Source organism: Giraffa tippelskirchi, chromosome 5 (genome assembly GCF_054371585.1).
Source record: "Giraffa tippelskirchi isolate mGirTip1 chromosome 5, T2T-mGirTip1v1.2.pri, whole genome shotgun sequence".
Classification (NCBI taxonomy): Eukaryota; Metazoa; Chordata; class Mammalia; order Artiodactyla; family Giraffidae; genus Giraffa; species Giraffa tippelskirchi.
The window spans coordinates 127,662,224-127,677,466 of record NC_137279.1 but is presented as its reverse complement, the minus strand read 5'-3'; the positions used below and the strand labels follow the sequence as shown (position 1 = coordinate 127,677,466).

The following is a 15,243-nucleotide window of genomic DNA, read 5'->3' as shown; positions in this document are numbered from 1 at the left end:
AGTAACTGAGGCAGCTCATAATCTTATTAGGAATACTTAAAAGGATTTAGGGGGGAAAAAAAGAATATAAGGTGCTTTGAAGTCCTCAAAACTGAGAACAACTCAGGATATTTTTAAGATGTGTCAGGTAAACAAAATACATTAACAATAAGGATGCGGAGTTGGGGAAGAGGACTTTAGATCCTTTGACACTCAGCATAATTTTGAAGGATGTGCATTTGTTACTTCCTGTGCTGACCCTTAACAATAAGGTATTTTAAGTTAAGAAAAAAAGATGTGAATTTGGATGAACATAATTCTGAATCAGAAACAAACCTAAACTAGCAGTACTTACTAAGTCTTCCATAGCCTGGACTTTAAACTCATGACCTTTGTCTACCTCCAATAAGATCTGAGATCTGATCTATGTCCAAGTTAGTTTTCAAGTTAAAAAGCTTTGAACTGCTGGCAGGTCGACAGCCTGGGCCTCAGGAGTTTACTGAGAACTTCCTCAAGCTACAAAGAGTGACTCCATTATTACCCCCGGTCCCTGGGAGATCCCCCTGGTAAGAGCAGACACCTACCCTGGACTTTGTGAACCATCTCCACGTGGTAGCCCTTGGATATCTAGCTCAATATAGAGTTAAACTTAATAAATAAAAAGTGGCAGCACGAAGCCAGGCAATAGCGGGTTCTGACTCCATGTAGTGCAGCCTGGCTTTTGTGCTTAATTCTGTCTAGCTGGAAATTATTTTCCTTTGCTGCCTGATAGCCTCCCTAAGACAGGGCAATGATGGCTCTGCTCCTGCATCGCAGTGCATCAGGTGCCCATGATGCGATATCAACATTACTGTGCACAGGTGTGCACTTTCATGTGCACCTGTCACCAGCAGGCCACCCACCTAGACTCCGCAGAGCAGAAGCATCTGAGGCCCAGAACACCCTGGGAAACTGTCTGGTCTGATGTCAGAAACACTGCAGACTCTCCAGTGCTTTCTCCAGAGACTATCTGGGCTTCCACTTATCTTCTCCTGTAATACTGCAATTATACAACTCATTCTGAACTCTTGCCTGCCTAGTCCCTTTCCAACATGTGTACTATTCATCTCTCAACATGCCACACTCCAGCCACAGTTCACCGTAGTGGTTTTGGGTTTTTCAGACATGTTCCCACCCCTGGTTCCTTGTACTTGTTCTTCTTATGCCTGGACAGCCTTCCACTGACTCTTCCCCTCAGAGACCATCCACTCTATAAAAAAATGTAACTCCAATAAATCTCCAGCATATTACTATTTCCCCTATATCACTGACTATAATCTGCCATCGTCTTGTTTATTTACTTGTATTTATTATCTGGATCCTTCACTACAATGTTTGCTCTGGGAGGACACCATTTCTCATGTTCCACTGCTATCCTGTCAGGGCACACATTTCCCCACCCTGTAAAAGGGCAATGATTTGATAGCTAAAATGTCGACTATGTCAGATCAGCCCTTTAGTTAAGATACTCAAAGAATATGGGCAGAATTTTCCTGGTGAAGCAATAGTGCTTACAAAATCAACATATTCTAACTAACACAGGTATTCAATACACAGGTATTGAACAAATAAATGAGCTAGGACCAAAGTGGCTTTCCTTGCTATAGGGCTGGACAGAGAGAGAGATGTCAGGAGATATAGCAGAAGAAACCATCCCCCTGCTTACCTGACAGCATCATAGGCTGCTGGTCTTGCTCAACAGAAAAAGGGGTGCAGCGGTTCTAAACCAGCTCCACCAGCAGGGTCACAACTAGGCCCGTTTCAGACCCAGAGAAAAAGCGTTTACAACCATGAGTCTTATTTACCCAGGTCCCTGGTGGACAGAAGAAGAAATCAATTCCTGTTCTAAAGTATTCTGAAGCTGACTTGATGATGGATCTAAAACCAAACAATATTTTATTTCAGCTTGTTGACAACTAAACACAGGTATCCCTGCCTTTTGAAAGTGTGCTTGACATCACTTCGCTTTTAAAAAATGACCTACATTAGTACTTGATTTTACTAACAGAAGTCTGAAGAGGAATTTTCCTTTTGTGGAAAAAGGTGAAATGCGAAAATAGCGTTCAGTGTCTGTTTTCAGGAAGCTGTTGCACAGATGGTGCACACACAGAGCAGCAAGAGGAGCACCACCAAGTTCCCTCCAGGACAACACGCAGCGTCTCAGCATCAAGTCACCCTGGCCCTGAGCTGTCCGTGAGCATCTGTGCTTTATTTCCATTTATTTTATGCATCCACTAGTTTTATGCATCCATTAGTATGATGTGTCCTAGGGTAACTACTTCTTCACACCATCTCAGCGTATGGAAGGTTTCATAGGCATGCTCTGGATAATGAGGATGCCTATACAATTATAGACATCCTAATTATAGAAATCCCGGCATCTCTATAGAAATGGATGGATGCAGTTCATAATCTGATGCAAAAAAAAAAAAAGCCATGGTTCCTTCTGAGGGACTTAATGGTACAGGAAGCTGAGCTTAAAATACTCTTAATATCATCCAAATTGAATGATATTAAGACATAGTTCTTTTTTTAGATGTTATAGTTTTTTATGCTGTGGCTATAGGTTTTTTAAAATAAGAGTCCTTGTCTTTGAAAGACATATACCAAAATATTCACAGATAAAATGAAGTCTGAGATTTGCTTCAAAATAATAACAGAGCACAATAAAGCTTTGCCTGAAAACAATAATACCAGAGGAAGGAAAGTGGGTGGGGTACAGACAAAGCAGCCAACCACAAGCTGATAACTGTTGAAGCTGGGTGATGGGTCCATGGGAGTTAATTAAACTATCTGTTCTACTTTGTGCATGTTTCATATTTAAAAAAAAAAGCCCTTTAAGACAAATCATTTTCATTTGTGAAATTAAAGAAGCTACCTGAAGGTGAACGCTTCGCCTTTCCAGTTTTGCAAGGGCTGCTCCTGGATGACGTCCTGGCTCAGAGGTGAGTGCTGCCGTGGGGATCTGGAATGGGGGAGGGTCCCCACATGACTGAAGTTATCACAGGACCTGATGGGAGGAGGGCCTTTCTTCTTCCGGGGAAGGGTGCCATGTATAGACACGTCTTGATAGGCATCTGCACGATGCTCAACGAGAGGGGACTTGCTGCTCAGAAGGTCCATGGATGAGGCGAGGGGGAACTGGTGATTCACTGGCATGTTTCTGGGAAGACTTGCAAACTTTCCCGCAGCCATGATCCTCAAGTCTAAGGGGGAAAGAAGAGAGTGAAGCCATAAATCTAAGAAAACCACGAGAATTTACTTTCTCCTTACAAAAGGAAATGGAAATAGACCACGTAACAAAAGAAAACGCTCACAAAGTGTTAAAGGATAAAGATCACTTGTGAAATTTACTATGATGGGAAGTTCACTTATCCTCTTTTTCATCCCATAGAGGAATTCTCCTGGTTTGGTAGCAGATCCACCAATATGTGTGTGTGTTAGTCTCTCAGTCGTGTTCAACTCTTTGCAATCCAGTGGGCTGTAGCCCACCAGGCTCCTCTGTCCAGGCAAGAATACTGAAGTGGGTTGCCATTCCCTTCTCCAGAGGATCTTCTGACCCAGGAACTGAACCTGGGTCTCCCACCTTGCAGGCCAATTCTTTACTGATTGAGCCACAATGGAATAGGGCAAATACATTTCATAGCCTTTAGAGACACACAAGCCAGTTTATTACTTCAGATGACTGAAGCTGACGGAAAAGCATGACTAACAAAAAAGAATACTGAGGAAAGATAATGAGATCATGCATTCCCACCACCCTACAAGCAACAAGAACAGGTGAAGATGGCTGGAATTCCTTAGCTGCTAGAACGCCTTCAACCCAGCTCCTCAGTTGTGCTACCCAGAGAGACAGGACAGATTCCTTCTGGTGAAGACCTGGTGCTTATAAATAAATCAATGTACGCTAATTAATGAAGATGGTCAGGGTTCCGGAGGCGGGCCACTCCTCCACACATTAGTGGCTTAGCTGGAGAGGAAAGCCGTGGGGTGGGGGCTCCACGTACGATTGTCCCCCTGAGAGGTCAGGGACCCACCTATCACCAACAGGGTTAAGCAATGTGCATAGGTGCATGTGGAGTCAGGGAAGAGTGGGAAAGGCAAAAAAGAGAAAAAAAAAAAACGGTCGAGAGCCGCATGGAAGGAAATGAAAAATGCTGTGTGTGAAAGCAGCCTTAGCAGTTGTTCCCAGCTATGACCACTAGCAGAGAGTTCACCCTGAGCAGGGTTAGCACCTCTGTCCTCTATATAACCACTATGGTTTTGATCTAAGCCAAATTAAATGATATTTTAAAGGCCAATATAGGGCTTCCCTCGGAGAAGGCAATGGCACCCCACTCCAGTACTCTTGCCTGGAAAATCCCATGGACGGCGGAGCCTGGTAGGCTGCAGTCTATGGGGTCGCTAAGAGTCGGACACGACTGAGCGACTTCACTTTCACTTTTCACTTTCACGCATTGGAGAAGGAAATGGCAAACCACTCCAGTGTTCTCGCCTGGAGAATCCCAGGGACAGGGGAGCCTAGTGGGCTGCCATCTATGGGGTCGCGCGGAGTCAGACACGACTGAAGCAACTTAGCAGCAGCAGCATAGGGCTTCCCTGGTGGCTCAGTGGTAAAGAATCCACCTGCCAACGCAGGAGACATGGGTTCAATCCCTGATCCAGGAAGATCCCACATGCCATGGAGCAACTAAGCCCGTGTGCCACAACTACTGAGCCTGTGTTCTAGAGCCCGTGCTCCACAACAAGAGAAGCCACCACAATGAGAAGCCCAGGCACCACAACTAGAGAGTAGCTCCTGTTCACCACAACTAGAGAAAAGCCTGTGCAGCAATGAAGACCCAGCACAGACAAATAAATAAAATTATAAAGGCAAATAAATAGAGAAGAAGAAACATAAGTTTGAATAAAAATTAGGGTTAGTCCCAGGAGACAGAAGGTTACAGAATCTGTACCACTAGTCACGGTATCAGACTGATCCCGAGATCACAGCTGCACAGCTAAGCCTCACGCCCTGGCCTTCCCCGAGCCTGGTGAGGACCACGCCTCTTCACTCTGCAGTCTGTTCTCAAGCCGTGCAACCCCCATTCCTTACAGACCACCCTCTCCACTGCAAAGGGAGTGGTGCTGAGTGAAAATCATCACTCTCTAGTTCCACAAAGAACCTGGGGACCTGGGACTTGGCTTGGGGACAATCAAGAACAGAATCTGGTAGAATAAGAGGTGGAACCAGAGCAGTCAGCAGAGTATGCAGAGGAAACAAGTGACAACACACACACACAGAGACACACACACACTCAGTCCACTGTTCCCACACGTGACAGAGAGAGACACTGGAGTGCTGGGTGGAAGGAGACCCTTCATTCAAGGCATATAATCTGAATCCTGTCTTCAGTTTTCTGCCAGACCTGGTAGTTCTGAAGCCCGTCTGCTCCATGCTGAACTGGGACCACACAGAAGGCCCGGCTCCCAGCGGGTGCAGACAATGGACTGTTAGTCCCCGTGTGGGCCCCTCCTGGGTCTGCCCAGTACCTGGCACGCTGTCAGCACTTGTTTCATGTTAATTATCATTATTAAAAAAGAAACCAAACTCCTCAGCCCTCTCCTGAACACAGGTGACGTAAGCTGACTAGGATTCCCTCATCCCACCAGGAAACACTCACAGTTATGAACTCTCACCTGTCTGAGTTATCAGCACTTTCTTCCCCACAGACAGGCTTGGATCAGTCCCAGGAACCTGGTGGGGAGACCCAAAGTCCCACCCCCCATCCCACAGAATCTCTTCGAATGCAAAGGCCCATAGTGTTGATCACCTCTATCTCCAGGCTAGGATGACAGACAAGAGTTACACTGGCTCCAGTGTCTCCAGCAGCCTGTTTCCTCTCTGCTTATCCAAGATCTATCTATTTCAAGTCTGAGCCAAACTGCTTTAGAATGCCTTTCGGCAAGTTATCCACACCTCAGTGTATTCTTGAGGGATGTTAACACCTGCTTTTCCTACTTTCAACTCAACAAACATTTAAGTGCCCACTTCAGATAAGATACTCAGAGAAACAAAGATGCATAAACTTCAATCCCTGATTATGAACTCAGAGAATACAGTTGACATTTGAACAACTCAAGGTTAATCTGCATGTAATTTACAGACAGCTCTCTGTCTATAAATAGATGTGGGGGGTTAATCCCCCACATCTACAGATTCAACTGACCATGGACTGTAGTATTTACTACTGAAAAATATCTGTGTATAAGTGCACCTATGCAATTCTACGCACCACCCCCACCCCCACTATGGGTGGCTTAGTGGCTAAAGAATCCACCTGCCATGCAGGAGACTTGGGTTCGATCCCTGGGTCAGGAAGATACCTTGGAGAAGGAAACGGCAACCCACTCCAGTATTCTTGCCTGGGAAATCCCAAGGACAGTAGGAGGCTGGTGGGCTACAGTTCACAGGGTTGCAAAGAGTCAGACACAACTGAAGGACTAAACAACAAGAAAATGACAAATGCAGTTCAAACCTGTGTTGTTCAAGGGTCAACTGTAATATAACTCATTGATGGGACCCTTAAGATGCTGGAGGGAAGAACAATTAATTTTGATAAAAGGGCTCAAGGAGGATCTCAGAGAGGGTATCACTGGAGATGAAGGATTTTGAAAGGCTGGGAACTGTAGGGAAAAGCCTTCTAAGAGGATGTGGTAACAGCAGATGCATAAAGGCGGAAAGTACCCACACAGGCTCAGGAACCTAAGTTGTGCAGTGCGGCTCGAGTGAAGCTGAGAAGCACTTCTTGGAAGAAGCACAGCTTAGGACCAGATCACAAAGTCTTAAAGGGTGTGTTGAGGTGTTTGAACTTGACTGACAGTGCTAGGGAAACTCAGGAAGAGAGGGATGGAGTCCAGTCTGTGCCTGGGTAAGGAGCTCTGGTGATTCTGGAGGGGAGAGAAGAGCTGTGGGGAGATCAGACACCAGCAACAAGCCAGCAAGGAGTGATGAAGGACTCCGACCTGGGACAGTGGCCACGGGAAGGTAAAGGAAGGGCAGAGCAAGGGGCTAAGAGCACAAGGCCTCTTGTATTGGAGGAAGGAGCCCACAGCCATGGGAAGATGGTGCTTTGCTGTAACATACTGTGTAGCACAAGGGGTGACCCCCTCAGGATGGAGGGTAACAAACTCACCACTGGGGCTGTTGAGTGTGAGGTACCAGTAGGACAGTTCTGTCTAGCAGTCTAGATACTCGTATGTTCAGTTAGAGGCCAGTACAGAATGTAGATTTTTGAGTCATCAACATAAAGGGAGTATTTAAACCAGAGAGTAGATACCTCAGCTTGTTATTATCAGATGTGATAACAGGTGTGAAAGTACCTCTTAAACTGTCAGGAACCATGCAATATTCCATGAATTATATCCCTGCCCTCTCTCACCTGGACTGCTTCAAGCCTATAAGGACCAACGCCAGGGATGAGTTCTGAAAAAGCGGAGGCTCTCAACCTGGATGCACATAAGAGTCCTTGGAGAAGCTTCGAAAATTCTGACACCCAAGCCGTGAACCAAACCAATGAAGTCACAATCTCGGTGAATAGGACCCTGGCATCAGTCTTACCAAAACCCTTGCAAGTATTATTCAATGTGGAGCCAGGTTTGAGAACCACCAGGTAAGTGAGTTTCTTTGGTACAGAGCAACTGACACTCAGATTGCTTTCTGGGTAACAGAAAAGAATGGCATAGAGGAACAGTCAGTCAACAGGAGCATTCACTAATTCTTCTATCCAACACACATCTAAGGAGGGCCTCCTATGTGGTGGGCACTGTGTGGGTGTTGGGCATGGTGTCAAACAGCTGTCCTCATGAGGTTCCTATCCCACAGAGGAAGCAGACAGTAAGTAATGACCTTATGTGTTGGTGAGGCCCAGGCTATGGGGGCACACAGATGGGAACTGGGGTCTAGATGAATCTAGCAGCCAGGAAAAAGGCTTCCCTAAGGAAAGGGTGCTGACCTGAAGGCTGTGAAGCAGAGTTTAATAATGGGAGGATGAAGATCATCCTAGTTGAAGTTTGCCGTGTTACAGTTAAATTTCTCAGCTGCAGTTAAATTGGAAATACACAGGCCAGGCTCTCCTCAACAACCTGCTGCCTCTAACTTGGGACTCTTCCCCATTAAAATATAGCATCATCCCGTGACTAGTCACTGGGAAAGACTGGCTCCAGCCTGGGTCCAATGTCAAGCTTGAATCAATCCAACAGCAAGGGAGGTGGGCCCTGGCCAGAGACCCAACTTTATAAAAACAAACAACAACAACAACAAACTAAAGTGGGGTGGGGAATGGAAGGGAGAACTACTGGTGGAAGAAACTCATTTGCACTCTGTGGGTTGCTCTGTTTCCTACTTTTTATTTATTTTTATTTTTTCCAGACTCCAGGAACCTGGGGGAAATCCCAAGGTGGAAGTGATGGAATCTAGGTTCAAGGTACGTACTTTCCATTCTGCCAGAGAAGCCACCTACCACAGCTGACCACTAGGCAGAATCTCAGCATGTGATATGTAGATGGGATCTCAGAGGATCAAGCCCCTTCCCTTTTCCAGATAAGGAAAACAAATGTTCATTCACTCAAAGTATATTCTCTGAGGCTTTACAATGTACTAGAGCTGAGGCTATAACAGAATAGATAAGGTCCTCCTCTCATGGAGCCTACACTGCAATGGGGAAGTCCAATCAACACGGATAAAAAAACAAATTAGGGAATAACCTAGTCATAAGTGCCCTAAAGAAAATGAAAGGGTGGTCTGAGAAGAGCTCTCTGAAGAGGGAACCGTGACATGAGACCTGAAAAGAGAGAAGGAACCAGTCAAGAGAAGATTGAACTCCCTTCAGTTCCAGGCAGGGGATTCGGCAAATGTGGGGGTCTTGAGATGGAAACACATGGGTTGGAAGAGCATGGTGGAGACTAAATTCAAGTCTCCAATTTCTGGCTCCCAAGTTTTCTCCACTTGGAGATGTTTCTGTCTTGATGTTCCTAGCCATTATGTACTATTTAATTTTTGAATTAAACATGGTGTGATGTTCCTAGTCATTATGTAGTATTTAATTTTTGAAAATCAAACTTGGTGTGACTCAGAACCTAGGCTTTGAAGAAAGACACTCACAGGTTCAAATCCCTGCTCTGCCACTGACTTACTGTGTGGCCTGGGACAAGTGACAACCTCTCTGACAGTTTCACATTTGTAAAAATGGATTAACAACATCTACTTCATGAAGTTATTGTGAAAAGTAAATGCAATTGTGTATGGAAAGCCCTTGACATAGAGCAAGGCATTCCAAAAATATCAGGTCTCCTCTAAACAGGGCAGAGACCATGTCTGTCTTGCTTGTCATTGCATCCCCATCACAGTGAGAGCTCACAAACAAAGTCACTTCTTCTAAGGAAGACTGCAGGCAGGCAGAATGAGGAGGGAGATGTTTAAACTGAGAACAAAAGATGTAACGACACCCAATCAAGTATGACAAGGGCATAGACACACAGGCACATGAAGTGAGCCCACATGCAGTCTTTGAAATGAAAGTCCAGGTGAGACTTTGGCCATCTGACTTCACCTGTGCAGGTAATCAGACACAGCGTCCTGACTCCGTCTAAAGCCAGATCTTGAAATATACACAAAGGTCAAAGACTCTACATCTTGATAGGAAAATATGAGACCCACGTGTACGTTCAAAAAGCTGAAATCTCAGTAGAGATGAGAGTGAGCCTGACATACTCTCAACCTATGTGCTGCCTTCTTGACCCTGGTTAGCAGCTATGCTCTGAAATGCTTTTGAACAACAGGCATGACTCCGTTCCTTTATCGTCTCAAAGAAACTGATGATCGCATGCAAGTTGCAGCAGAGATAAGCAGTCTATTTGTTTAGATTTTTCTATCTTACTTCTGAAATGAGATATTTTCAAGTTAAATTCACAGACGGTCATGGGATGTGGGCTTTAAGAGGTTTCTGTCGTATTTTAAACTCTGGAAATGTAACCCCCTCCGCTGCCCTGTTATGACCACGACAGAGAAGTTACAATCCACATCTGTAGTTGTATGTCTTCTCTGCAGAGGCAGATAGGAAGAGGAGATGGCAAACCACACATATAAAGCTGGCTTATCCACTCAGAATGAAGTTCTGCTTGGGTGTAGGAATTAAGAGTATCCCTTTATTTTGAAGTACATTATGAAGTCTAGCCAAATGATTGAAGTATGAATAATTCTTCCATGGATTGTATTTCAAGCAACACAGCACAGGATCTACATGATAAAGGTCTTAAGATTAGCATCCATTCGACAAGCAGTCCTTTCTATATGAATAGGAGATTGAGCTCTCCTGTTAAGTCATTCTGGAAATGTCAGGCTTCTCAGGGAAAGTTGGATTCAGGGCGTGAGAGAGCCATTAGTGTGGCAAGTTGTTTACAGCTACATTCCATATGTCCCCTTGTGCACTCACGTACAACTGCTTCGCTTGTGGCTTCCCCCGTATTAACTGAGCAGCCCCTTCCCACTTGTGACTTTCTGAACCGAGGTGTCTCCCCCTTCCTCCCAGATCTCGCTGCACTCCTTGGCAACAAGCAGGGAGATTATCCGTTCTCAAACTGACCTTCCCTCCGCCAATGTGTCTTCCTTACAAAGATCTGGGTAGCCTTGGTAGATAAGAGTCAAGGTTTAAAATGCATGGCTGAACGCACGGCTCTACTTTCTATCTCAGCTAATGGCTTCAGGTGAAAGAGAAACGAGGTTAGGAGAACAATCTTTTACCTCCTCACCCTGCTTTTCAAGCGAGTTAAAATCAAACCCAGGGTTTTCCATCACCCCCACCCAAGCCCAGCCATGACCCTCCACGAAACACACCGCCTCGACAGCTGCTTCGGAGCCCACTGAACTTCCCACAACTGTCTACACCTGATCAAACTTTTAAGGTGGAGGCAGCCCTAGCGGGTAAGGAAAGACGGGCTGAGACCGGAACCCACTTCGCGTTGCGCCCACCGTCCCTCCTTTCCCTGCCTTCACCTCCCCTTCCCTCCCTTCTCCGACGAAGAGGGAGCGACACAACCAACTATTCATTCTTTTTCAACAAAGGGAGAGAGGGAGGGAGCTGTTGTCAACAGTTACGGGGCGGGCTCCTTCGCTTGCTTTGCAGACTTTCCAAGAGATTAGTGGAGAAACTCGCCTCCTTCAAGCCCAGGGCTTCCAGCAGAGCAGCCCCTACCCCCACCTCCCTGGCCCTCGCATCCCGAGACCCGCACCGGCTTTTGGGGCCGAGAGGGAGGGGACCAGGAGGAGCGGCTGGACGCTCAGGGGGTCGGAGAGGCCACCGGGAAGATGCAAAGAGCAGAGATGCTCGCTGCACGTCGCCTCCCGCCGCAGGCCCCGTATGGGGGAATCCCAGCCGGTCCAGAGGCCCTCTACGGGCGCAACCACGTTCCCAGTTCAGCCACTCCAGCCCCCAATCGCCAACTCGGTTGGGGGAGCGGTAGGGGGTCGCTGGCTCTACTTTCCCCATAGCCTAACTTTCGCCAACAAACTTCCCAGTCCGTCCTCCAAGGGAAGGGGAGGCCGAAGCGCCCCGGGAGAAGCCGCACCCCCGCGGGACTCGCGGCGGAGACTCACCTCCCAGCGCGGCACCCGGGTTCTCGGGCTGGGGCTCAGAGGACCCGCACGGTCGGCCCCGCGCCGCGGCTGTTCCCGGAGCAGGAGCGGCTCATGATCAGCGGAGCGCGCCCACCGGGAAGCCGGCGCGCGTCTCGCCTGTGCGCCGGGCGGCTGGGGCTCTGGTTCCCTCCCCGGCCCCCGGCCGGGCCCAGGCAGCAGCAGGCGCGCCTCTGAGCCGGCGACGCGCACTCGGGCCCTCAACTGGTGATTTGAGGCTTCTCGGCCCCACCCCGGCGAGCCTATTCGCGCAGCCTTGCTGAATCCCCCGCGACATTTACATGCGCTTGCCTCGCGTAGCCCTCCCCTACCCGGATTTTAGTTCGGCTCTCCTCGTACCACCTGAGAAGCCAGTCCTCAGGTGTATGAAGATCGACCACCTCGTCACTGTACCCCCAGGGAAGACAACCTCACCTAATCCACCTCTCCCTTCCCCGCGTAATTTAATTACCCAACAGATCTGATTTGCTTGTGTGCCGACACCTGGCTGGCTTTCAGTTTAAAGGCATTTTGATGGGATAAAGACCCAGGTGATCACAAATGACCAAGCCCTGAGAACAAACAAATCAATTACACCCATCTGGACATATTGACAGCCAAGTAGGAGGTGGAAGCTGCACTCCAGTACTAGATAGCTTGGGAGGGTAAAAAATTGGAGCCTAGTGGAGGACTCCAGTTATCAAGACCTGTTATGCTGCTGCTGCTGCTGCTAAGTCGCTTCAGTTGTGTCCGACTCTGTGCGACCCCATAGACGGCAGCCCATCAGGCTCCCCCGTCCCTGGGATTCTCCAGGCAAGAACACTGCAGTGGGTTGCCATTTCCTTCTCCAATACATGAAAGTGAAAAGTGAAAGTGAAGTCGCTCAGTCGTGTCCGACTCTTCTCGACCCCATGGACTGTAGCCTACCAGGCTCCTCCTTCCATGAGATTTTCCAGGCAAGAGTACTGGAGTGGGGTGCCATTGCCTTCTCCGAAGACCTGTTATAAAGCTATAGAAATAGTAATTGGTAGCAAGGATAGGCAATAGAATAGAGTCCATAAACAGATCTGCATTATAAGGTCACTTGATTTACATAGAAGATGCTGATGTGATGCACTGGGGAAAGGGTGGTCTTTTCAGTAAATGATGCTTGATCAACTGAAAAGCCACATGGAGAAAAAAAAGAAGAATCTTGACCTCTACCTTGGTGGTGGTGCTGGTGGTTTAGTCGCTAAGTCGTGTCCGACTCTTGCAATCTCATGGAGCCTGCCAGGCTCCTCTGCCCATGGGATTCTCCAGGCAAGAATACTGGAGTGGGTCGCCATTTCCTTCTCCTACCTTATTCTATACCAAAAAATCAATCCCAGACGGATTTTAAATCTAACTGTGAAAGATAAAAGAATAAAAGCATCCAAAGTAAATACCAAAACAATTTTTTTCATGACCTTAAGGTAGGCAAAGACTTCTTAAACACTCACAGTACTAACCATAAGGGGGGAAAAAAAACCCTGATCATTAGATAACATTAAAATGAAGAACTCCTGGGCTTCCCGGGTGGCTCAGCGGTAAAGAATACACCTGCTAATTCAGGAGACACTGGTTGGATCCCTGACCTCGGAGGATTCCCACATGCCAGGGAGGGACCGAGCCCTTGCGCCACAACTTTTGAGCCTGTGTTCTAGAGCCTGGGGGCCCCAACTACTAAAGCCCATAAGCCCTAGAGCCCTTGCTCTGCAACAAGAGAAGCCAGTCAGTGAAAAGCCCGCACTGCAGCTGGAGAGTAGCCCTTGCTCCCTGCAATGAGAGAAATCCCGTGCAGCAACAAAGACCCAGAGCAACCAAAAATAAATAAAATAAATAATTTAAATATTAACAACTCCTGTTTATTCTAAGACACCATTAGTGAAAAATCAAGCCACAGAGTAAAGATAATTGCAGCATACATATCCAAAAAAGAATTTACATAGGATATATAAAGGACATTCACACATCAGCAAGAAAAAGGCAGAAAAACCCAACTGAAAATAAGCAGAATATTTCAACAGGCATTTTGCAAGCGGGGATAAACAGTTATTTCTCAAAAAGTCAAAAAACATATGAAAAGGTTCTCAGCTTATCTCAGAAATGCAAGTTGAGGTTGCACTGTGATCTCTCTTCACATCCACCAGAATACCTAAAATCAGAGAACTTTGTATAACATTTTAGAGACCTGTTTGGCGTTATCTTCTATGTTAACAGAGTGTTTGACCTAGCAATTCCTTCCTTAGTTATATACCCAACAGAGATATATACAATATTCACCAAAAGACATGCTTAAAAATGTTTATAGCATTTCTCTTTATAAGAGCCCAAAAGAAACAACTCAGATGTCCATTAATAGAAGAGAAAAAAACTATGGAATACTATAAGGATGAATGAACTATGTCTACACTCAACAAGATGCATGACTCTCATGGTATGTGATGTTGAGTGAAAGAAACTAGACACAAATGGGTATATGTAAACCTCAAAAACAGAACATATCTATGATGTTAAGGGTGAAGACAGTGGTTATCTTGAGGGGTGTGTAGTGATAGAAGGGGAACCCAGAGGTGCTCTGGATGCTGGTAATATTCCCTCTCTTGATCCAAGTGCTGGTTGCATAGACATGTCCTATTTAATAAAAATTAACTATCTCTCATTTTATAAAAATTGGTTTGTGCACTGCTCTGTCCATATGTTTTCTTCCAATAAAAATGTTTTTTAAATTGTGCCATATTGGTATATTTTATATCATTTTCATTCCTTTGAGGACAAGCCATTGACAAATCTGCAAAATTCTAAGAGTAGCATCCTCAAGAATCAGTTTCTTTCTTTTCTTTATGGGTGTTTTTGTGGGTTAGTCTTTATCTTTTCTACCTCATTAGAAGCATAAACTTTTAATTTTTGTTAGATTTTCTCAAAGTATTTAGTGCAATGAATGTCAAACAGACCAGCTGGCATACTTCTAAACTGAATTATTAGAAATGCATTTACTGACTTTCTGCTACTCTGAAGTGTCGCTGAGAACACTGGTAAAACTTTGGTTTTTCTTGATTTTCAAAATTCCCTGAGCACCTACATTGGGTAAAAATTCTACTAATGAAGCATCATGACAAGGTAGTAACAAAGACTAGAAGGCAACTCACACCCAAGAGGCCTTAGGCGAGTCACTGTTCCTCTCAGACCCTCTTTCTTCATGAGTGAATGAGCAAATAAACGTTAGGAGTCGAGGAAATATAGATGTGAAAGTGCGTAGCATATGAGAGTTCTCTTCAACTATTACTAGATCTGATGACACATCCTATCACAATACCTCTGTGACATAGGAGGCATCTCTATCATTAGATAACATTAAATCATTAGATAACATTTATATGGAAGGAACGGAGAAGGAAATGGCAACCCACTCCAGTGTTCTTGCCTGGAGAATCCCATGGACAGAGGAGCCTGGCAGGCTATAGTCCATGGGGTCGAAAGAGTCAGACACGACTTAGCGACTAAACCACCACTACCACCACCATATGGAAGGAAATAGACTCAGAAAGATTAAGTAA

At 46.0% G+C, this 15,243-nt stretch overlaps 1 protein-coding gene and 1 long non-coding RNA gene across 4 annotated transcripts in view; one reads left to right on the top strand and one right to left on the bottom strand.

Moving 5' to 3' along the window:
• Positions 1–11,864, bottom strand: part of BCAR3 (BCAR3 adaptor protein, NSP family member) — a 130,604-nt gene extending 118,740 nt beyond the window's left edge. For 2 of the 3 annotated variants that reach the window (XM_081486309.1, XM_081486310.1), the window contains exons 1-2: positions 11,651–11,864; positions 2,897–3,224 (exon numbers count right to left, since the gene is read on the bottom strand). In XM_081486309.1, coding sequence (XP_081342435.1) covers positions 2,897–3,213 — 317 coding nt within the window. In that variant the 5' untranslated portion in view covers positions 3,214–3,224; positions 11,651–11,864. Of the gene's footprint in view, positions 1–2,896; positions 3,225–10,298; positions 10,324–11,650 lie in introns of those variants that run through there. The other variant, XM_081486308.1, reaches the window with a different exon arrangement.
• LOC145504924 (uncharacterized) lies at positions 4,997–9,084 on the top strand. Its single transcript, XR_014052584.1, has 2 exons — positions 4,997–7,670; positions 8,429–9,084. It is a non-coding gene; the product is annotated as an uncharacterized LOC145504924 (long non-coding RNA).
• Positions 11,865–15,243: the final 3,379 nt, after the last annotated feature.